Genomic DNA, 23,137 nt, shown 5'->3' with positions numbered 1-23,137 from the left:
ACCATTGCCTTGTCTCCTTTAACATTTCCAAAAAGAAGATCAACATTTTAAATTTGTAATTTTTCACATTTAAGTACTTGTTAAAGAAAAGTAAAGATATTCTTTTTATAATCTGTCAAACAGTGATTTAAAAAAAAAACTTAATTATTCTAATTGAGTTGTGTATGTAATCTTATTAAGCTCCATTTCTTCCTAATATAAATGCACAGATAAAAATAACATGGTTACACTTCATTTTTCCATCTTGTATAAACTACAGATATTTCTGGAAATGTTTGATACCATAAAGAATCCACATGGTGCAGCAGTTGCACTCAGTTTAATGAAGCTTACATCATGTTTGGAACGAGCCTTGGGTGATGTAAGTGCTAAAATTTTGGAATATGTCAAACCTGAAGTCAATGAGATTCTTTTTTACACTCAAGAAATAAGTGTTTCACTTCCTTTACTAATTAAAAGGTCACAGATTCAGTATAATTACCAGCTGGTTTCTCTGCCCAAGCACTGAGAATGGTTGGCTTTATACATGTTTGCTGATAGACTGGACTTGAGAAAAAGGCTGATTACTTGCTTTAGAGAATTTTCTCACTCTGTTGGATATGTAGAATTTGAAACCTCTCTTGGAGTCATAAATCTTCTAATATTAACATTTTGATCCAAAGCACTGTATTCTGTATGACTAATACAACATTCACCCATAAATACTCCTACAATACATTTATGGAAAAGCTAAGCAAAGTCAGCCAGGTTTTAATAAATAACAGTTCATAGACATATTTACTTGACAACCTAATTGCATTAATCTCAGTGGGACTTATCCTAGGCTAGGTGTGTTTTACATTACAGTGCACATTCATTACAGTGTCTGTGGAAGCTTTAGGCCATTAAGCAGGGAAATCAAAAAGGAGAAATCTTTTAATTAAACCTCTGCTGGGTTTCTACAACTAACTTAGCTATCATTTTTGTATTTGTCAAATTTTGTTTTTGCGGCAGTTTTTAGCTAGAGCATTTTTAATATCAGTAATAACAATGAAGAATCCATTTTAGTTTTCTGGTGTATGATAAACCCAATGTCCTATAATATGAACTGAATGAGTTTTCTACAGTCCTTCAGTTCACATACATTTGGAAGTAAAGACAGCAAGACAGTCATAGCATTCATAAAACAATTCCCTCCCCCTCCATTTAACAATCCAGTAACAGTAATCCCTTGCATCCGTGTGGAGTCGGAGTGACTGAACGGAGCGTGAGCATTTAGAATTCATAAGACAATAAACCAAGTGAATTCATAAAGATTGTTGGACAACTTCCCCAATTGCTTCAAATCATTTCAGCCAAAAAGACTTATTAATAGTATCACTTAGCTTATATCCATGCTTATGGATTCCTGATTTGGGCTATCTTTGGATGTGTCCTCTTTCAAAAATCCAAACAGACACACTTTGTAATGCTTTGATGATCCAAGAACTAATATGAAATTGCTTCATACTTCTTTGCTTGGATGAAATAATTAAAGTTTCAATGTCATTATGTTTCTGTGTTGCTTTGTTTCAAATTGTTTTAAACATAAAAGAGGAATTTGATATGATGCTTTTAACAAATACATTGACTGCAAAGGACAAATATTCAGAGTGAAATATATTGTATTCTAGGTATTCTTACTAATTGGGAAAGATTGTCCTTTTCTTCTAAGAGATTTGCTCGCATCTCAGGAACTTGTTTCTATCGTTGGGCAACCAGTGGTGAGTGTTAGATTTTTAATTTCAGATTAAAAATGTTTAAATATTAAGTATATTTACATTTATTTAAATAAACTATTTTTTACTCAATGGCTTACTTTGAACAATATTAATACAACAGGGCTATTAGTAAATATTGAATAAGAATGGGATAGGGGATATTTAAACAAAGATTGGAAGTTGGCATCTAGTGAGTCAGGTTTTATAGAGGTTTTACAGGATAGGAAATTTGTTTGGTTCATTTGTTTATGGAAAAGTATATGAACAATATATTGTTTTGCACTGTTTACTTTTTGTTCAAATTAGATGGATGTTCTGAAGGTGTTCATTGGCTCTCCAGATAGTCTAAATCTTCGTAATATTTTGTGGCACGGATTTGTATCAGCTAAAGAGATTTCTGTCAAGTAAGTAAAATTAATTATGATTCTTTTGTTCCAGTTGCAACAGAGTTAGAAACATAATTGAACAAAAATTGAAGGAAGATGTATTCATTTAGAAAGGGATAGACTATTCACATCTAAATGACATGCCAGGAATTAACTGTGAATTATTGTAATTTATATTTTTATGAATACTTTCTTCTGTTTCAAGATGTTTGCATATTTATTTGAATTTTATTCTTTGCCAATTGTAATTTACCCTGTTTCCCCCAAAATAAGACATCCCCTGATAATAAGCCCAATCGGGCTTTGAGCACATGGCAATAAGGCCAAGCACTTATTTCAGGGTTCAAAAAAATATAAGACAGGGTCTTCTTTTCTGAGAAACATGGAATTTTTTTTTTTATTTGATTTATATGCCGCCCTTCTCCGAAGACTCAGGGCGGCTTACAATGCGTTAAGCAATAGCCTTCATACTTTTGCATATTTTTTATGAGTACTTTCTTCTATACTCATAAATATTCAAATTTGAATATTTATTTGAATTTTATTCTTTGAGAAAGATTGATGTATATTATATTTTCTACTGCATTGTATATCTTATTTTCCATAGATATTTCTCCATGCTACTTTTTTTAACAGCTGGATTGGGGCAACTGCTTAATAATTACTGCCTTCAGGCTCACTCTGCTTTAATTCATCGACCCTATGTATCTTTTACTCACATGAAAGAGCTACATATATTTCCAGGTATTTGTTTTAATGGTTTACTGTTGAAGATGATGCATAGCTACCATCTTGAAATATATATATATATATATACTTATTGAAGTTATTTCGGTTTCAATTTTAGCTAGGCTTAGAAATTGGAACATTTATGCAAATGTAGTTTCCTGGAGTTAAAGCTTATGTTCTAGGTACAAAGAACATTAAAAAGTGCGTTAATTTATTTAGTTCTGGTGAGTATGTGCATATAGATATCATCTATGGCCAATTCTATACGTTCTTCAGGTGAGGAATGGGTTTGTCGGACTTACAGATACAACAGGAAGATAGCCAGCCATCTTACCAAATCTGCTTCCAAATGGGGACTGAAGAGTTCTCAAATGTTTTCTCATGTAGATCAGGCCAGTTGGAAATTACTGGATAACACTAAATTGTGAAGAAAAGCTACAACACCTGTTGAGTCTGTGCATTTGAAAATAAATGGCTGATATACAGGTAGTCCTCAACTAGCAACAGCCTGTTTAGTGACCATTTGAAGTTACAACAATACTGAAAAAAGTGACTATGACCATTGCAGCATCTCTACAGTCATATGATTTACATTTAGGTACTTGACAACTGATTCATATATGTAACGATTGCCGTGTTCTGGAGTCTTGTGATCCCTTTTTGCGATCTTCTGACAAGCAAAGTCAATGGGGAAGCCAGATTCACTTAACAACCGTGTTACTAACTTAACAACTGCAGTGATTTGCTTAACAAATGTGACACGAAAAGTCATAAAATGGGGCAAAACTCACTTAACAAATTTCTCAATTAGCTGCATAAATTTTGGGCTCAGTCATGGTTGTAAGTCAAGGACTACCTGTATTCACAGAGCATTTTTTAGAGGTATGTTTAAATGTAATAGATTTTAGAAGCACGTAAAGCATTTGGAGTTGAACAATTTGCATTCGAAGTAACCCCTATCAAATGTGTATCAATTGCTTCAAATGCAAAGCTGGCTGCATTAGTCAGTTTGGAAGATTTTCAAGTTGGACTGAGCTGTTTTGAATTCAGAATTGTTTGAATTATTAAAAATATACAATGTAACATAAAATGCATAAAAGAAGAATAAAACAAGTGACATTTCAGACACAGGAATGACATTATTGTAGGTTCCCAAACTTTTTGAAGCCACAAGTTTATCTAAAAGAGCTAGAAAAATAAAAACTCCAATCTTAGGTCAGGCTTTTCCAAACAATGGGTGTGAGAGGCTTAAATGTGTTTGTTTAGTTCTCTTGCCTAAATCTGTTGCATAAAGAATAATTAAAATACCACTTCATTGTTGCTATTCATGATCAGTACAATAGAATTGGTATCTGTGATCTTTATCGGTAACTGGTATCTAAATTTTCTTTTTATCCTTGCTTTCAGCCCATTTTGCTTTTGAGTCATATTTTTTAGATTGTAAATCTGAAAATGGATACTGTTCAGCCTCTGAGAACATCTTTTGTGAGGAAGAGGGGTAAAATAAGGATAAAAAGCTTCACAATGTAGAATGCTTTGCAAAATCTTCTCGGAAAATGTAAAAAATCAATAAAGATGCACTAGACTTGGCAGTTAAATCTTACAAGCATTATTTGAGCATTATTTGAAGATTGTCTTAATAGATTTTGATTATAATTTTTCTCTACAATAATTTTTTTTTAATAATGCAACAAAAGTTCAATTTCAATGCAAGTTCCTCTCTTCTGGTTTATAGAGCTGAATCAAGAACTCTTGTCATTGGCTGAAGAACTAGTAACAAAATCCAATATTATATTAAAGATTATGATACCTTTTTGGATTGCTGCAATAACTTCGTTCCAAGAGGCAAGGTAACAACATTAATGTATTTTAATCTTTTTTTAAGTAGTTGAAAAGTGGTTTAATGCAATTAAAGTACAGGGCATAATTTATTAGAGGTCATTTAAGTATTGCCCATAAGTTGTCATTTCTTGCAATCTTTGGCAAAAGTTTCCATATGGTCTAGGACAACTTGTCCTGACCAATTTTCCTTAGCTGACTTGATGCAGGACAACTTTCCACGGTCAATTCAACATGGGATAACTTGCCGTGGGACAATTCAGTGTGGAATAACTACCTATTTAACACAACAGGAGGAAGCTTTTATTCCCCCATCCCTGCATCTTTTGTTGAATATCAGCAGAGGAGATGATACATTCATTCCCCTAAATATTAAAAACACTATTAGGTATATTTGAATCAACAAGTAACAAAGGCAACCATAATCAAGCAAGAGGATCAGTGTGATGACGAGAGAGAGCATTTCCCTGAAAATATGCTGTATCAAAACAATATAAATGTTCAATTTTCTAATTTGCTTATGAAAGTGGGAGGATATTCTCTGCCCATCTACAAAGGAAGTTCTGATCACAACAAAGTAATGCATCACCAGGAACTAGTCCAATACGGGTTGCGGTGCATTGTGTATGCATGCATGTATGTATTGTTCCTTGGAATGAAAGCCAGCAGACTTCAAGATACTTATCAAATTAAGGAAAGAAAAAGTGATTGGATATTAAGAGAGTAGAGATTATCAAGTCACGACAGGGCCTCCTTTAATTAGTTTCTGGTTGGGATAGGCAAAATGATTTCTCAACTTTATCCTCATGCATGGAATCCAATTAAGTTGGCAGTTGAGTTTCACTCCAGGAGTGGTTATTTGACATACATTTTAATTGACCATAAAAATGCTTTTATTAGGAAAAATGGATAGGGTGTTTCTAACCTACTACTATAGCTCTTTCTTCTAAACCTCCTTCAGATCACAAATGCTTCTGCTGAAATCCGTCCAGTTTGATACATGCTACTACTATCTGCATTTGATCAACAGTAGTTTGGAAATATTTAACTTCCAATATTAATAAATATTCAATATTTATTGAATGCTTTTCCTTACCAATATTCCATTAGGCCATATTTTCATTCCCCCCCCCCTCTCTCTCTCCTTGTTTTCAGTCTTTATTGGCAATCCATCTTCATTAAGTTCAGCCCTTTTATCTTCATAATGTATATATCCCAATCACAACGAAAGTGTTTGTATCAATATAATTAAAATGTTCCATGGAACATCAAAACGAAAGGCATAATCATGGCTAGCACTGTTAATTAGGCAAAAAAGAAGTGGCAATGTCTTCCTTTTTATAGGATAACTGCAGTGTTCATTCACTAGTGTTATTTTCAAAAAGAAAACCAAATTAAGAGAGCTGTATAATGGCCCACAGCCCCCAGTCCAAATATTATTAATTTTCAGATAATTTGGCTATTTGTTTATATTTTGATCTGTGTAAAAACCACCTTCTTTTTTTTGCAGCTTGAATGATCTGTGATTAGTGTATGTTGGAGATTCATAGTTATTTTCAGAAGAGATGCCTGCTGGAGCTTTTGTTCAGAGTTGCATACCCATTATATCGTTGTCCCGGGGCGAGTTGGCTGCAGCAAGTTGGCTGGGGCTTTTCCCACAGGAAGTAGTCCTGAGGCGAGTTGGCTGCAGTAAGTTGTCCTGCATTGAGCTGGCCACATTGTGTTGACTGGGCCGAGACCCATTATACCCTTATCCTGGGGTGAGTCAGCTGTGGCAAGTTGACTGGGGCTTATCCCATGGCAAGTTGACCATAGCGAGTCAGCTGGGACGAGACCCATTATAGCATTTTCCTGGGATAGTCAGCCACAGCAAGTGGGCCAGAACTTGTCCTGCAGCAAGTTGCCCCTTGGTGAATCAGCCACGGCAACTCAGCCATGGCCAATTGGTAAGTTGTCCCATTCCGCATTCCATAAGCTACTGTTGTTTGTGTATGTATGCATGTATGTATTGTTCCTTGGAATGAAAGGAACAATGAAAGGATATAAGTATCAACCCATAGAAACAACTGAAGAAGATGGTTCTTTTCCCATAAAATGACCAGCAAGTCTGTTGACCCTTAATTTACATTAGAATCTAAGGACTTCCCCATTGCCTGACTAACTAACAGTATGCTCCAAGCATAGTAAGATTCCCTATTTTCACAGGTTATAGCATCTGAATAGTTAAAACCATTTTTCTGCATAAAGTAAGAGCAAAGTATACTGTAGCTGAGTCTTGCAATAATATTTCTTTCAGGTATGCAGATAGTGTCATTTTGCTACTTCCTCAGCTGGAAGGTGGGCTTAGAGTACTCTTCACAGCAGTTAATAAATGTCCAAGCAGACTAATGACAGCTGAGGTAATCAATTTTTATCTATTGTTATCCATATGTTTTTTTAAAAACAGTGGAATTTGTTGAAAATTATGTACACTATATTTCAGATTAGTCTTTATTTTATAGTGAATGCTTTTATATTGATACCATTATTTAAACTGCTTAAGTTATCTATAGGTCTTTGCTCTGTAATCCCCTTTGACAAAGGAATTTATGTAACACATTGTGTTTTTACCCAGTAAAAATATGCCTACTGGCACTTGAGACATTTTCTCTCATCAATCTGTACATGAATGTAATTTGAATCTGTTCAATTATTGTTCTTCTTAACTGCTCAGTCAAGTGTAAAATGTGGCTCATTGCTGAGACACATTTTAACATACAGAAATTAATGTTGAAATTGCATGTTTCCCCCTTTTTGCAGTCTTTCTGAGCTCACTAATTCTAGTGTAGTGCCTCACAATGTGCAAAAGAAATAATTTTGAGTTACTCTTCATTTACAAACAAATATCTTAAATCATAATTTATAGTACATTATTCTGCCTCCCTGCAGGGCTTTAGTATCCTATTTTAACATAAGTTTTGCTGAAAGCTGAACCTTGGGCCAGTCATTCTCTCTCAAGCCTATGAAGCAGGCAATGGCAAGCCACTTCAGAAATCTTACCAAGAAAACTACAAGGACATATCCAGGCAGTTGCCAAAAATAAGCACCATCTCAAAGGCACAAATAAATAAATAGGTACTTTATGCACCTTGCCTTTATACCTAAAACAGTTTATTATCAACTTTGCTGCTTTCTTGCTGCAAGTTGAGATTTGTATAAAATCCATCATGGACAAATAAAAGAGGGTCCATAGACTATTTCACATTCATATTGTTCCTTAGGGCAGAATGCTGAAAACATTTCAAGTTTTGGTCAATTGGAATACAATCCATTAAAAATGAATGTGGTTGTTTGTTCCAAGCTCATAATACAATAGGTTTTTTATTTATTATAACCGGTATTTATTTATTATACTCAGGGTAGAATATAGGTGGAGAATCATCACTGCAGATAAGCGCAGTCCAGAAAACAATTTTGGACCCCACAATAAATTAAAAACTCAGCCAGTATAAAGCCCAAAAGTCATAATAAAAACAAAGGAGGCATTTTTAAAACATCCCCTCTCTTTTTTAATTGCTGCTACTGCTTCCATCTCTCCAGTAACAGGATGAAAGAAATCCATGTGGAGTGGCATGATTCTCTTTCTTCCCATCCTGTAGACATCTTAGAACAGGGGTGTCAAACTCACAGGCCAGATGCATCATACTGGCCACGCCTACCCCTAGTTTAACGAAGAGGGGGGAAGTTGAGATATGTCACGTGACAAGTTTGACACCCCTGTCTTAGAACCTCAAGATGTATAGGATTCCAACCTCTGACAATGTACAAACAGAATATTCCCAGATCTACCCATGTATTACTCTACAGCAGTGTTTTCCAGCTTTGAAAACTTTCAGGGCATGGACTTCACAATCACCATGTTGACTTGGGATTTTTAGGTAAGGAAGTTTGCATATCAGGAAGTTGCCAAGATTCAGAAATACTGTTCTAGAGTAATAGGGCTGAAAAGATTCCATAAGAACTGGGAGTTGGAATCTCAATCTTCATTTTTCTCCAATTTAGAGTTTTGTCTTTGGTGAAGAAATTTTCAAACAGTTTTACAGTCCTAAAGAACCCACAGCATTGCAGCTTTAGCATATTTGAGATGGAGTAGTGACCTGGTGAATATAGATTCTGTTTCTCTGCATCGTCTTAGAGAGAAAGGAGAAGCTAGCAACTACTTTCAATATTATGCAGACTGTTGCGTTGTTCCCAGAAAAAAACTTATTTGTTATTGGTACAGTATTTCTATGCAGCACGGCTCTTATATTATTATTATTTAGTTTTTTATCCCGCCTTTATTACTTTTACAAGTAAGTCAAGGTAGTGAACAAAACTCTTTTTATTACTTAATGTCAGAAAGCTGTATAGAAATGCGTGACCACATTCTAGCCTTTGTACAAATATTATTTCCAATTATATATAAAGTATGTTTTATTCTGGAAATGAAATGTTACAAATAGTAATATTTTTCTTTCATTATATTCTAGTCATCTTCTCTGTATACCACTTTTGATGAAGTAAGTTCCTTATAAAATTCTTTGAACTATTTGATAAAGTGCTAGTTAATTATTCTTTTAAACTTGGCATGCTAAAATTAGCTAAAATTACAGTATGGAATGTTCAGTGAAGACTTTTTAAATATATTCCTGGGATTATTAAGCTTTATATTACTACAACAGTCTGTGTTTCTTATAAGAGGAAAGGTAGAAACCATTCCATAAATTGAGAGAAAAATCATACAACAATTACAATAATGTGTCCCTTCTTTGATAGGCCCAAATTAGTTCCTAATCAGGGGTGGGTTCTACTTACCTTTACTACCGGTTTGCAATGGGGCCGCACGCACTCGCTTCGCTCGTGCGCAAGTGCAGAAGCATTTTGATGATGTTGGGGTCAGTGGGCGGAGCCTCCCGCCAGTTTTACTACCGGTTCTATAGAACCGGTGCGAACCGGGGGCAACCCACCACTGTTCCTAATCAATAATATTCAGTAGTTAGAATAATCAGGTTTAATATCCAATTAAAGATTGGATACTGAATATTTATGGTCTAGAATGCAGTATGTTACTCCTTGCTCATCTTAACTTGGAAGGAAATGCAGTGCTTGCTGGAGAAGTATATTTTTGTAGTCCCATATAAAGGCTGTACTAGATTACTATTTTCTTTAGAGTCTATTAATTTGACCAATTTCTATATATTTATTAAATTTATGTGCTGCCCATCCCACATTATCTGCAAATCTGTTCAACCTCTTCAGTGTAATCTAGGTTCTTATTTAACCAACATGCTCCAACCTACATTCCACCAAGAAGGAGATGCATGCCATGTATTGTTCCATATGTTGGAATATGCCTCTTGAAATGTTATAAACCATATTGTTCTAAGCAGAAGCCAACTATAAAGTGAAATATCAACATATACATTGTCCCTTGACCATTTTGTTAGGATGAGACTTGGATGTATGATTTTGCATTGTCAAGTCCTAGAAGAGTCTAATGTTTGCAAGAAAGATATGGCAAAAATACGAGCAAATGTTGCAATGGCAAGAACATTGTCAATTCTGCCTGATTTTCCTTAAATAAGTTCCTAGAGTTCCATTACAAGCCTCTGCTCTTATTAAATCAAAACCTGCTTCATTAATTTTTAAATATATTTCACATCCCTTATTTTTCCTATGTAGATATTAGCAAAACAGTTGAATAATGAAGAAATAAATCAGCTCCCCATAGTCCTTGGTGAATCAGCAATGGTAACGTAATTAAGTTTTGGGGTTTTCTTGTTTCAGTTGGGAATGCTGAATGCTTCTAGGTTCACAGATTCATGCTCTATACATGTTTCTGACAATAAGCCTAGTTGGCTTTATAGATCTAAAAAGGCATTTTTATAATTTCAGTGTATAATGTAGTGTTATCTTTGGTCAGTCTTACTTGGAAGACGGGAAGCTACATACCGTATTTTTCAGAGTATAATTCGCACCTTTCCCCTCCCTAAAAGAGACTGAAAATTTGGGTGCGTCTTATACTCCAAATGTAGCTTTTTCGAAGCTTTTTTTCAGCCCTAACAAGGTGCTAGCGAGTAAAGTGATCTTCCCAGCTTTGCCTGCTTCTTCTCGTGCTTTAATGAGGCGCTAGCCGAGTGAAGCGATCTCCCCGTGCTTTGCCTGCTTTTCTCATTGCTGCTTCCTCTCAGCTGTGCCTTAGAAGCTGTTTTTTATCCCCAAGCAGTGGATAAAAAACCAGCAAACTAATGTGCTGAAGCTGACCAGACTAAGGACACTAGCCAGATGAATACCTGGTATCTGGTAGGCAGATTTTTTTTTTTCCTATTTTCCTCCCCAAAAACTAAGCTGCGTGTTATACTCTGGTGCGTCTTATACTCCGAAAAATACGGTAGATTTCTGTATTCATATGCAGTATTCAGGCTTTTAAATATTACCTTATTAGGCTACCATTTTTTTAAAAAGTCCAGTAATGGCCATGTGAGAATGCTACACATATACGGAATTTGGCATTCAGTTTTCATTATCAAAGAAGAAAAATGATTTAAATAGTTTCTTTCCAGCTATTGCAAAAAATGGCAAATAAGGGTTGCTTTCTTGGGTTGGGTTTTGACTTCTCCCAAAGTTTTCTTTGATGCATGATTGTAAACAACCAGAATATTTGCAGTAGATCAAGTGATGATAAGAAAAAATAATAATCTTCTTGGCACATTTTGGCAGGAATTTCTTTGGGATTTTTTGAACCATCAAGAAGGCCCACGTGTTAGAGACCATCTGAGCCATGGAGAAATCAACTTAAATGGCTTCCCAAGAGAAATAGCAAATTCCATGCTTTCGTTTTCTATTACACTCCTCTGCAGATTTTCATGGGATGGCTTGTCTTTCATTAAGGTAAGGAACATGCCAAATTTTAAAATACAGGTAGTCCTCATCTTACAACAGTTCATTTAGTGACTGTTCAAAGTTACAACGACACTGAAAACAGTGACTTATGACCATTTTTTACACTTATGACAATTGCAGCATCCCCATGGTCCCGTGATTTACATTGGGATTCACTTAACATGTGGCAAGAAAAGTCGACAAAACTCACTTAATAAATTTCTCACTGACCAACATAAATTTTGGGCTCAATTGTGGTCGTAAATTGAGGACTACTTGTACATTAAAATTATGCTGTTGTAGCTTTCAAATTCAAATGTTTTTGTATTTAGAGTATATTGTCTCCCTGTTCCATATGGCATAGCATTGTAAATCTCTCTTTATGGAGACAGAGCAACCAAGTGGCCTACCTGTTAGTCCTACTTTTTAGATGGCCGCGTGTTTGTCACATTCCCTGAAAAGTTATTTCTGAAGGGGAAATTTCTCTCCTGGATATCATTTAATGTAAAATAGAGGAATAAAGCCAGAAGGAAATTCAGTTATTTGTCTTTGTATATGGATTTTTAAAGAGGGAGGCAACGAGACTACCTTTGTTCCCCTTCCTAGTTTTCTATTATCCTTATTAGCTTATTTATTTATTTTTTTAGAATTCAGAGATGTTCTCAGATCAGGTATGCATATGTATGTAATATTTAATATTCATCACACTATTCTCTTTCAAGGTTAGCAGTGTTATGCAAAGTGAGAAAAGGAGTATGACATAATAAGCCAAAAAAAAGAAAAAGAAAAGGAAAGATTTTATATGCATATACCACTCTGCTGTTACATTTGAGAATGAGCAATGATGTGTAAAGTTCAGAGAAAGAGTAGAAAGTAATACTCAAAAGAAATTTAAGGCAAAAAATAAAAAAAGTAAACATAGCTAGTTTAAATCAACACTATTCACTATATAAAGAGCCTTGATAGTACAAGGGTTTAGTGCACCCTGTTATTAACACAGCTGCCTGCAATTTCTGCTGGTTCGAATCTCTCCAAGGCTCAAGGTTGACTCAGCCTTCCATCCTTTCTAAGGTAGGTGAAATGAGGACCCAGTTTGTGGGGGCAATAAGCTGACTTTGTATAAAATATACAAAAGAATGAAGGCTATTGCTTAAAGCATTGTAAGCCGCCCTGAGTCTCCGGAGAAGGGCGGCATATAAATCAAATTAAAAAAAAAAAAAAAAAAAAAAAATAAACACCTTTCTATTCTTGCAAATCATTACAGCTTCCATCACATTCATTCACTAGTTCATAATACATTGTCTTTTATTTTTTAAAATTCTCATCTCTATCTTTTCAAGGATTGTTTCAACAAACAATTGCACAACTGGGGTGGGTGGGGGTATTTTGGTACTTTTATTTTGCAATAAACAGGTAAAATCATTTCAGTGCATTGCCCTTAATTTCAGCAGAAATTTATTTGCGAAAATGCTTGAAATAAGATTGAAATCTCTTTGTATTTTATCATTTACTTTAACATGTCTTTAAACCAGGAACACGAATCCTTAAAACCGTTAATGACCTGTGCAAATAATTACTGTACCAAGTTTCATCCAATAACTCAGCTTAAGAAACAGGTATGTAGTAGTCATTTTTCCCATTGTTGCTGTTGTATATTGAATTTATACCAGCAGCTTTAAATTGAATAAAATAATAAAATTTATAAATTGAATTAAATTTAATATTCAATTAAAATAAATTTAATATTATTAAATTGAATAGCCATATTAATTAATATTGGCTTTAAATCATGTCGATGAAAGTGTGAGATTTGCAAATATAAAAAAGCCCAGCATGAATGGTCCTTAGTGCTCTCTGACCTTGGTTGTTTTCTTGCAGACGTTTCATTATCCAAACTAGGTTGACATCATCAGTACTAGTCCAGCATGTTAAGTGAATGTTTGACAGCACCTGAGGTTTTATTGAAAATTATAGACAGCCACAGAAATTAATCAGGTGTAGATTTATATTGTTTGTGAGTTTCATTTCAGAAGATGTGTTAAAAAATTATTAGCAAAGCTGTGCAGTGGCATGGATCCTGAACATTCAAGAGGAAATATTTTGATTGCAGTGATGAAAGATAGGAAACTATTGGGAAAACCTTCCCACATGTCCTATTAAACGCAACAAAACCCAGCACTGAAAAATGCTGTGGTGGTTATTGATCTGCACTCAGAGAACACTCTTAGTGAGAGAAGACAGAAGTTAGAACAAGCAATTACAAAAGCTTCTAGTTTATTCTAAATATGGCTTTGGTTACATCTTTGCTGATTTTGAGGCCCTGCAACACAACATGTTTGAGACCATGGGAGTATCTTGAATCATTTGGTTTAATGAAAGTAGAATAGTTAGATTTTTCTATAATTTTTGTTTTTCTTTTTAGATACTGAACTGCATAAAAAGTATTACCACTTGGCCAGATTTTCCTATGGGGTCTGAAGAGCAAGAAATTTCAGGGTAATACCTTTTTCCTTCTTCCCTTCTTGGAGTCATAATCACGGGATTGAAAGAAATAGATGATGATTTTTTTTTATTATTATTTTTTTTGATAATTGCATTAATGATCATCACTAGTCACAATGGACTCAACATCCTCAAAACAGGTCTTTATGGCCTGTAAAACACTTCCATCCATTGTAAAATGGTGCCTATCGGTCGTCCTCGTCCCCACCTCCCCATGATATGACCACATTTAGGGCTTTGGCAACCTGTTGAAATTTATGACTGGTTGCAAAGTGCCCTTCACTCATGTGATCACCATTTGCAATCTTCTCAGCCTTCTTCCCCAGAAAATCAATGGGAAAGCCAGCAGGGAAGGTTGCAGGTAGAGCATTGGATTTGAGATCCATTCCCCTAGCATATTGACCTCTGTATCAGTATTTCCGCCCCTCAAGAAAGGACAAATTAGTGTTCTGAGCCTTTCAGAACAATGGCATTTGCTAGCATTTTTGTCAGATGTAGGTGTTAATATCAATGCTATAAGCGTCTGCCACTAGATAACTCCAATTTGGACTACAGTCATTCTCTAGAAACTGAGTTGAAGGCTATTTTAAAATCAATAAATATCACCCTGGGAGAAATACACGTTTCAGTTAGATGCCAAGCACAATGCACATACACAGAAGGAGAGAGGACTAAAGGACTAAATCCCTTTTATTTTGTAAGGGATACATACCAATGGTCAGACAAATTCTCTGGAAATAACATTTTTAAGGGAACAATTCTTCTCTTTATTTATTTATTTATTTTATTTATTTGATTTGATTTTTATACCGCCCTTCTCCAGCAGGACTCAGGGCGGTGAACAGCCGAGATAAAACAGAGCATACAAAATTTAAAAAACAGTTTAAAAGGTAATTAAATAATTTCGGCCCACAAATTAAAACAACCCAGTTAAAACCAATTTCAAATTAAAACCGAAGGGATGGGATCAAGCCAGCCCGGCTAGATGGAATAAATGGGTTTTCAGGGCCCGACGAAAAGTCCGGAGGTCTGGTATCATGCGTATCTCTGGGGGTAGGTCGTTCCAGAGGGTGGGTGCTGCCACAGAGAAGGCTCTCCCCCTGGGGGTCGTCAGCCGACATTGTCTGGCAGACGGCATCCTGAGGAGGCCCTCTCTGTGCGAGCGTACTGGCTGGTGGGAGGCTATTGGTGGCAGAAGGCGGTCTCGTAGATACCCCGGCCCTAAGCCATGGAGCGCTTTAAAGGTGGTCCCCAACACCTTGAAGACCGGAAGACCACCGGGAGCCAGTGCAGCTCGCGCAGGAGAGGTGTCACATGGGAGTGCCCCGTCGCTCCCATAATCCCCCGGGCGGCCGCATTCTGGACCAGCTGGAGCCTCCGGGTGCACCCCAAGGGGAGCCCCATGTAGAGAGCATTGCAGTAGTCCAGGCGGGAAGTGACGAGTGCCTGAGTGACCGTGCGTAGGGAGTCCCGATCCAGAAAGGGACGCAACTGACGTATCAGGCGGACCTGATAAAAAGCCCCCTGGCCACGGCCGTCATATGCTCTTCTAAAGACAGCCGTGCATCCAGGAGGATGCCCAAGTTGCGAGCCCTCTCCGTGGGGGCCAGTGATTCGCCCCCAGTAACCAGCAATGGTACCAGCTGGCTATATTGGGACGCCGGAAGCCACAGCCACTCGGTCTTGGAAGGGTTGAGTCGGAGCCTGTTTCTCCCCATCCAGGCCCACACGGCCTCCAGGCACCAGGACATCACTTCAAGGGCATCGTTAGGGTGGTCTGGGGTGGAGATGTACAGCTGGGTGTCATCAGCGTACTGATGGAACTCCACCCCAAAGCCACGGATGATCTCACCCAGCGGCTTTACATAAATGTTGAACAGAAGGGGCGAGAGGACCGACCCTTGCGGCACCCCACAAACAAGGCGCCTCAGGGTCGACCGCTATCCCCCTGTCAACACAGATTGCGAGCAGTCAGAGGGGTAGGAGGAGAACCACCGCAAAACGGTGCCCCCCACCCCCAACCCCTCCAATCGGCGCAACATGATACCGTGGTCGATGGTATCAAAAGCCGCTGAGAGATCTAATAGGACCAGGATAGAGGAGCAATATCCCGAGATCTCCAGAGATCATCCACCAACGCAACCAATGCCGTTTCCGTGCTGTGCCCAGGCCTGAAGCCAGACTGGAGCGGATCTAGATAGACAGCTTCATCCAGGTACTGTGGCAGCTGCCGCGCCACCACACTCTCAACAACCTTCGCAATAAAACGAAGGTTGGACACTGGACGATAGTTAGCCAAAACAGCCGGATCCAGAGAGGGCTTCTCGAGGAGGGGCCTCACCACCGCTTCTTTCAAAGCGGCCGGCAGGACACCCTCACTCAAAGAAGCGTTAATAATTCTCTGGAGCCAGCCTCGTGTAACCTCCCGGGAAACCAGCACCAACCAGGAGGGACACGGGTCCAATAAACATGTGGTCACGTTCAGCCGTCCAAGAATCCTGTCCACGTCCTCGGGAGCCACAGGATCAAACTCCTCCCAGATAACACTCTCAAGACTTGCCTCAATCATCCCGTCCAGACTTACCCAGTCAGAGGCCAGACCTTCCCGAATCTGAGCGATTTTATCCTACAGATACTGCACAAAATCCTCAGCTCGACCCTGCAAGGGGTCATCCTACGCTCCCAGATGGAGGAGGGAGCGGGTCACCATAAACAGGGCAGCTGTGCGATTATCTGATGACGCAATAAGAGCGGAAAAATAGCTAGATTTTGCCGCTTTTATCGTCACTAGGTAGGTCTTAATATGAGACCTCACCAGTGTTCGGTCAGATTCGGAACGGCTGGTCCTCCAACCGCTCTCCAGGCGTCTTTTCCAGCACTTCATCTCCCTCAGCTCCTCAGAGAACCAAGGAGCTAGGTGAGTTCGGTGCCTGGTCAGAGGCCGCAAAGGCATGACGCGGTCCAAGGCCCCGGCGGCCGCACTGTCCCAGGCGGGGACTGACCAGTACTTTATCATGTTGTAGGTGAACAGTCTGAGGTGTGTATAAGGCACTGAAACCCTTGGCTGCATTCCACAGCACATGAAAGAAAATATTATCAAACTGTAGATTTTATTGTGACCAAAGATAAATAAGATTAAATGCAAATTTGGAGAGGAATTATATTAATGAGCTTTCTTTCTTTCAATGTAAATCAAAACTTAAATCTAATTTAAATCTAACCTTGTTGCTGGTATCCTTAAGATTTATATTGACTGTTTCCCTATGACTATCATTAAGTGTTGTACCTTATGATTCTTGACGAATGTATCTTTTCTTTTATGTACAGTGAGAGCGTATGCACCAAGACAAATTCCTTCTGTGTCCAATCACACTTGGCCAATAAAGAATTCTATTCTATTCTATTCTATTCTATTCTATTCTATTCTATTCTATTCTAATTTAAATTTTGTTCAGTTTCATTCAAGTATTTTATGTACAGTTCAAAGGCTCAGTGCAGCCTTCACAGTGCAATATTTCTGCTCAGTTTTCAGTATAAGAAATGGGGATTGTTGGAATGTAAAGTGTTTATCGTAGTAAAATGAATACTTATGTGTGTCTTACAGAAAACTAAGTCTTGGGTGAGTTTGTATTGTAACAACTTATTTTTGTTTTTAGGTCAGGAAAAGATACTGCCCCCTGTATTCTTATGATCAGTGATATTTTGTCTCAACTGCAGCCCTATTTGTCTGTGAATGTTACACTATTAGGTGATCCTGTAAACAATCTGCTAACCGAGAAGTAAGTTTTATAAGATATTCTGGGCCTTTTTCAAATATGAGAACACATTTTATTCTATTGATGCTTTACCATCCTTTGGAGATTCATTTATGTTAAAAATCATAATATAACATTCGGATATTTACTGGACCAAATAACATTTTAGTTCTGCATGATAGATGATTCCAACCATTTTGTTTTTAAATCATAATGTCAACTTTCGTATTCTGTTGTGGAAATTGAGTCGGTTCTGGCTTATTCAATAAACCACGGATAAATTAATGTGATATATGAATGCAGCCATCATGTTGTTTAGCATGCATTTTTTTATAAAGTGTGCCTGGAGTTGTCTATGGAGATTCTCATTCATCCAGGTCCCAAAGGTGCTTTTTCAAGAGGCAAGTGGACTTTCTGGTTTTTCTTTGAAGACATTTTGCTTCTCATCAGCTCTGTGCCTGGAGTTGGCTTACCTGTAATCGAATTAATGCAGTTTGGATTTGAATGACATTAGAAGCTGCATTTAACAAAAATGGAAATAAACTTCCAAATTCCTTATAGTTACACTAGAGACATACGGAAAAATATTTACTTAATATGGAAGTAATCATAACTTTGTGTACATTAATAGAAAGCATGATATTTCCCATAAGTAATAACTAATTTTAGTGCAACCATTTGTTCTGTTCAGGTTGCTGACTGAACTTTGTAGCAAGCACATTCATACCCTTTTCTCTCCACGAATTATCCTGGAAACAATTGTGGTGCTTCGCCAGATAAGCACCCATTGCCATTATGTGTCACGTCAAGTCATTTCAGTTTGTGAAACCAGATACGAACAGTGGATAAATAAGTCACTGAGGTCGCGCCAACGACTTAACTTTCTACGCATGAGAAGAAGGTGGGAAGTATCTTACTTTTAAGAGAATGAGAATTTTAATAGAAGGTGGTTTTAAAATAAACTATCTAAGAAAGTAATTTCAATATTGTACAGAACCATATATTTATAATACTGATCTGATCCTTCCAAAGTTAATATCATTAGTTGTCATGAAAGGTTCTCATTGAAATGAGTGAGATTTAGCAGTATGTTAATGTAGCTAGAATATCAGCATAGAGCTAGGGAAATTTGGGTTCACTCAGCTGATGCTGACTGGTCTTCAGCTGGTAAACAAATTTCAATCTGATTTTCTTAGGAATAATGCCTTAAATTCTTAGGAGGAAAAATGGGATATAGGTTTAATAAATGGTAAAGTTTGTGATAATTTGGAACAGAATGTAAGCTTAATAAGAGAAGCTAATTAAAATATTATTAAAAAATAAGGGGATATTCCAGTTAATTAGTATTCATTGAACTTCTCCCTCTTTTATACTATATGTTTTCCAGATGCCCTTCCTCACTTTATTATTTTGGGTCCATGTAATATTATTTTAGTGTATGTTTTTAGATGTATATTTAATTACTTGCTTTTTTCCCTTCCAGTATCAAACTTCTGTCCCCAGTTTTGCAACTAGTTTTAATCTTGATTACCATGGAGCTAGTGAACATTCATATGATTTGCAGAAAAAATACTTTTGAATGTCAACAGTACTTAAAGTGAGTATATTCTTTTTTTGCAGAATAGTCTAGAGTTAGATTTTTTTCATCAATAATCATCTAAACTATAATTCCCAGTAATTTACAATTCTTTGCATTCTTATATCATTATAGTTTAAAAGAATTATGTCTCTGAACATCAATCATGGTATTTTTAAAACTACAAAATGGTAAAAATGCAATGCTGTCACAGTTTTTTATGTAGTATTTGAACTTGGCACTTATTATTTAAAACTGCAGTCCGACATATATTTTAATCAGCAGGGGAAGATACAGTGAGAAACTGCAAATTGACTATTTGAAAGGGAGGAGTGCAAACTGCTAATTGATCACATTTTCCATTTGCAGATTAAGAAAGCAGCGATAGTTCTTTTAGCTAAACGTACTGCCAAGTCAATTATTTTACAAGATATGTCAGCATTTTCCAATCTAGCCAATAGTAAGATAAGGGGACTTTAGCACCCATCATGCTTAGCATTGACTATGTTGAATGGGGAATTCTGGGAGCTGAAGTCCATATATCACAAGGTTGCCCAGATTGAGAAACATCCAATATTTGTTCCTTTTTAGGATTGGATAACAGAAAGAAGAGGGAACATTCATTCACTGCAGACTTACGTTAGACAGCAGGGAAGTGGAGCAGAGTGTTAATGCTATGTAGGAATTCATTCCTGCCAACCAGATATGGCGTCTGTTGTGTGTAGGCTACTGAATTAGGGTGCCTGGGACAATGTAAGAATACTGGTGATGTAATATTTTGCTTACCTGAAGTAATAGAGTTGATCTAAGACATGATGTTGGTGGAGTATCTTAGGGTTTTTGTCCCACAGGATTTCATTGTCCATGTAAAGTTTGTTCAGTTAGGGGTAACTAAGGATTTCACATTCTGTATAGTGATCAAGGTCCTATTATAATTAATCATCTGGTCTCATGTTTGCATACAGCCTGTGTAGTACAGGTTGCTTATTTTTTTGATCTGTGGTTCCATAGGGTTTTGTCTTACGCCACCATGGACTTCAACACCCACATGTAGCTTCTATGGGAGGTTTACGATGCCATTACTATGCCGAGATCTATTGTTATTTATCATACAGCTCCAAGGAATCAGTTAACAGCCTTGTCTATTAATAAGAACTTTTTAAAGAAAAATAACAAATCCAGATGAGGAGAGTTGTTAGTAAATAAAAAACTGGATCTAGGGCAGTGGTGAAATCCAATTTTTTTTACTATCGGTTCTGTGGGTGTGGCTTGGTGGGCATGGCAGGGGAAGGATACTGCAAAATCTCCATTCCCACCCCACTCCAGGGAAAGGATACTGCAAAATCCTCATTCCCTCCCCGCTCCTGGGGGGAAGATATTGCAAAACCTCCATTCCCACCCCACTCTGGGGCCAGCCAGAGGTGGTATTTGCTGGTTCTCCAAACTAGTCAAAATTTTCGCTACCGGTTTTCCGAACTGCTCAAAATTTCCGCTACCAGTTCTCCAGAACCTGTCAGAACCTGCTGGATTTCACCTCTGATTTAGGGTTAGGAATACAAATTGTCTTGAGTAGATGTACTATGTCTGGGAAATAGGAGAAACAGTCTTGGAGCGTTCTTTAGGTTCTCTTGTGGCTGAATCTGTAGGTTGTACCTGTGGTAAGGAACGCATTTGTCAGTTATGCATATTATCCTAGCTACCAATGTTCTTTAGTCAGTCACATCTCTTGAGAACTGCAACATTCATGATGTGAGGCTATTTTGGGAAAATGAAATTTGCAAGTGATACAAAATGCAGCAGTGGTATAAGCCAAAGTTCCTCAACCTTTCTGGGTTGGCAGCCTGGAGGGGGGAGGGGCAGACGCCTGTATGCGTGTGTGCCCTGGCCAGCCACTCACATGATCCAGTGGCCAAAAGATTACAGCCCAGTAATGGGCTGCAGTCCACAAGTTGGGGACCTCTGGTATAAGCATCATATATATTGAAAGATCTGAACTGATGATGAGTCGCTTTACCAGGCAAGTTTTAAGATTTTGGTATTGACCTTCAGTGTTCAAACAGCTTAGGATTTATGTAAGGATCAGTTCTTCATTATAAATCTGACAATGAAGTTGTACAGACAATGCTCTTCAGTCTGTCAAACTTGGGTTTATCTGGCAAAGGAGAAGCATTCTCTTGAATGGCTCCCAAGGTGTGGAGTAGCATTGGACTTCTCTAGTTTATAAAATCTACTTGGATGTATTTCTTCTGCAGTGTATTTAACAATTAATGTACAGTAATTTAATTTGTTTTTTTAACTTTAATTGTGTTTTAATTTTGTAAGTAGTACTCATTTCAATAGAAAGCTGGTTTATATATCAAATACATAATGAATCAGGGTGACTTCTGATTTAATATCTAAAATAATTGCATTGGGTATGTCCATTACTCTATCAGCAAAAGCAAAGATGAGTTAAAAGCTTGCAAAAAATTTATTATGATATAAAGGTTTTATAATGGTAGGGCATTCTCAAATGATTTACAAATGACTTAGTTTTAGAAATAATTTTAATCAAATATATTGACATAATTTTATTTTGCTTTTCCTCCTAGGTTTCTCAAACTGATTTTGCAGTATATTGAGAACTTGGTGACTTACACAAGTCCAGAAAAAAATAAATGGGATGAAACCATAGTGCTTACACACAAATCATTGATAAAAATCAGAACCTTTCTAGGAAGGGAATTGATGCTTGTACAGTTGGCTGAAACAAAGAATGTAGTTAGTCCTCATCAGAATTCTATAGGCTTAACCTAAACAGGTAGTTATCCTTTCTCCCCAATTTATACAGATCAACATTTGCAAAAACTATGTGCATATGTCCTTCAAAGTAATGATGTGTGGATGTGAGTATGAAAGAGATTTTCTGAGCAAAAAAATAAAATTTATGGCAAAGCCACTGTTATCTGTTGTGGATGGGTATATTGGTTGATGGATGGATTGATGGATAAATGAATAGGTTTGATCACATTAATAAGATCGATATTATAGCTGCTATTAAATATAATTTTATTTTTTAGTAAAGTATATTAAATATGGTACTATAGAAATGTTTTAGTAAAATATACTGATTTGTAAATTATTTTTTAAAGTTTTCTCCAATTAAGGTGAATAAACTGGGAGACATGAGTTATAATTATAGATTGAAAATATTATTGTCTATTTCTCAAAACTCATTCTGAATTCAAATTAATATTTAATTATCATTATATTATATAATTGTCATTTATATAATATATAAATTATATTTTGACTAGTCAGAATCGTACTATGCATGTGCATAGAATATAGTACACCTCACAATTCTTTTACACCAGTCTTTGGAATTCCTTTCCTGACTGGTGCCTCTTGCACAGCCTTCTTTTATGACTGCATTGCTTAGTGATGGAAATTCTGGTCTCAATGTCCTTGTAAGTTGAGGACTAGCTGTACTGCATTAAAAACAAAAAAGCCTACAGTAGCATGTCAGTTAACTTCTTACTGGGAAACTAAACACAAGGTGGCAGTGTAGGACAACATGTACTCCCTTTTTACAACCTGATGGACAACATAAAGGAAAATAAAAGCACAAAAGTAAAAAGTTAGAAACCATATTACCTCCATTGGACTCAGGGAAAAATGTAGCTTTTTAAGTAAGGGAATATTAAAAGTGCAGGACTAAACATTCTCCTA

General features: G+C 36.9%; 1 protein-coding gene across 1 annotated transcript; it reads left to right on the top strand.

Moving 5' to 3' along the window:
* Positions 1–307: 307 nt before the first annotated feature.
* ERMARD (ER membrane associated RNA degradation) lies at positions 308–22,581 on the top strand. Its single transcript, XM_070951120.1, has 15 exons — positions 308–361; positions 1,653–1,742; positions 2,046–2,143; positions 2,733–2,869; positions 4,590–4,704; positions 6,990–7,092; positions 9,202–9,231; positions 10,394–10,462; positions 11,432–11,602; positions 13,126–13,209; positions 14,016–14,089; positions 17,752–17,874; positions 18,542–18,751; positions 19,334–19,447; positions 22,018–22,581. Exons 1-15 carry the CDS (start codon positions 323–325, stop codon positions 22,220–22,222), a joined length of 1,662 nt encoding a protein of 553 aa, XP_070807221.1. The 5' UTR covers positions 308–322; the 3' UTR covers positions 22,223–22,581.
* The last annotated feature ends 556 nt before the right edge of the window (positions 22,582–23,137 follow it).

This window comes from Pituophis catenifer, unplaced genomic scaffold (assembly GCF_029215685.1).
Source record: "Pituophis catenifer annectens isolate HBS135680 unplaced genomic scaffold, rPitCat1.0.hap2 SCAF_1, whole genome shotgun sequence".
NCBI lineage: Eukaryota > Metazoa > Chordata > Lepidosauria > Squamata > Colubridae > Pituophis > Pituophis catenifer.
Note: the sequence above shows the minus strand (reverse complement) of the source record. Positions and strands in the feature narration are given on the sequence as shown.

Excerpts from the sequence above, each read along its gene's own strand:
- ERMARD (XM_070951120.1), top strand. The coding sequence starts at position 323 with ATGAAGCTTACATCATGTTTGGAACGAGCCTTGGGTGAT. Across the intron at positions 2,144-2,732 it reads GCTAAAGAGATTTCTGTCAA|ATATTTCTCCATGCTACTTT; the intron begins GTAAGTAAAATT and ends TATTTTCCATAG. Across the intron at positions 7,093-9,201 it reads GCAGACTAATGACAGCTGAG|TCATCTTCTCTGTATACCAC; the intron begins GTAATCAATTTT and ends ATTATATTCTAG.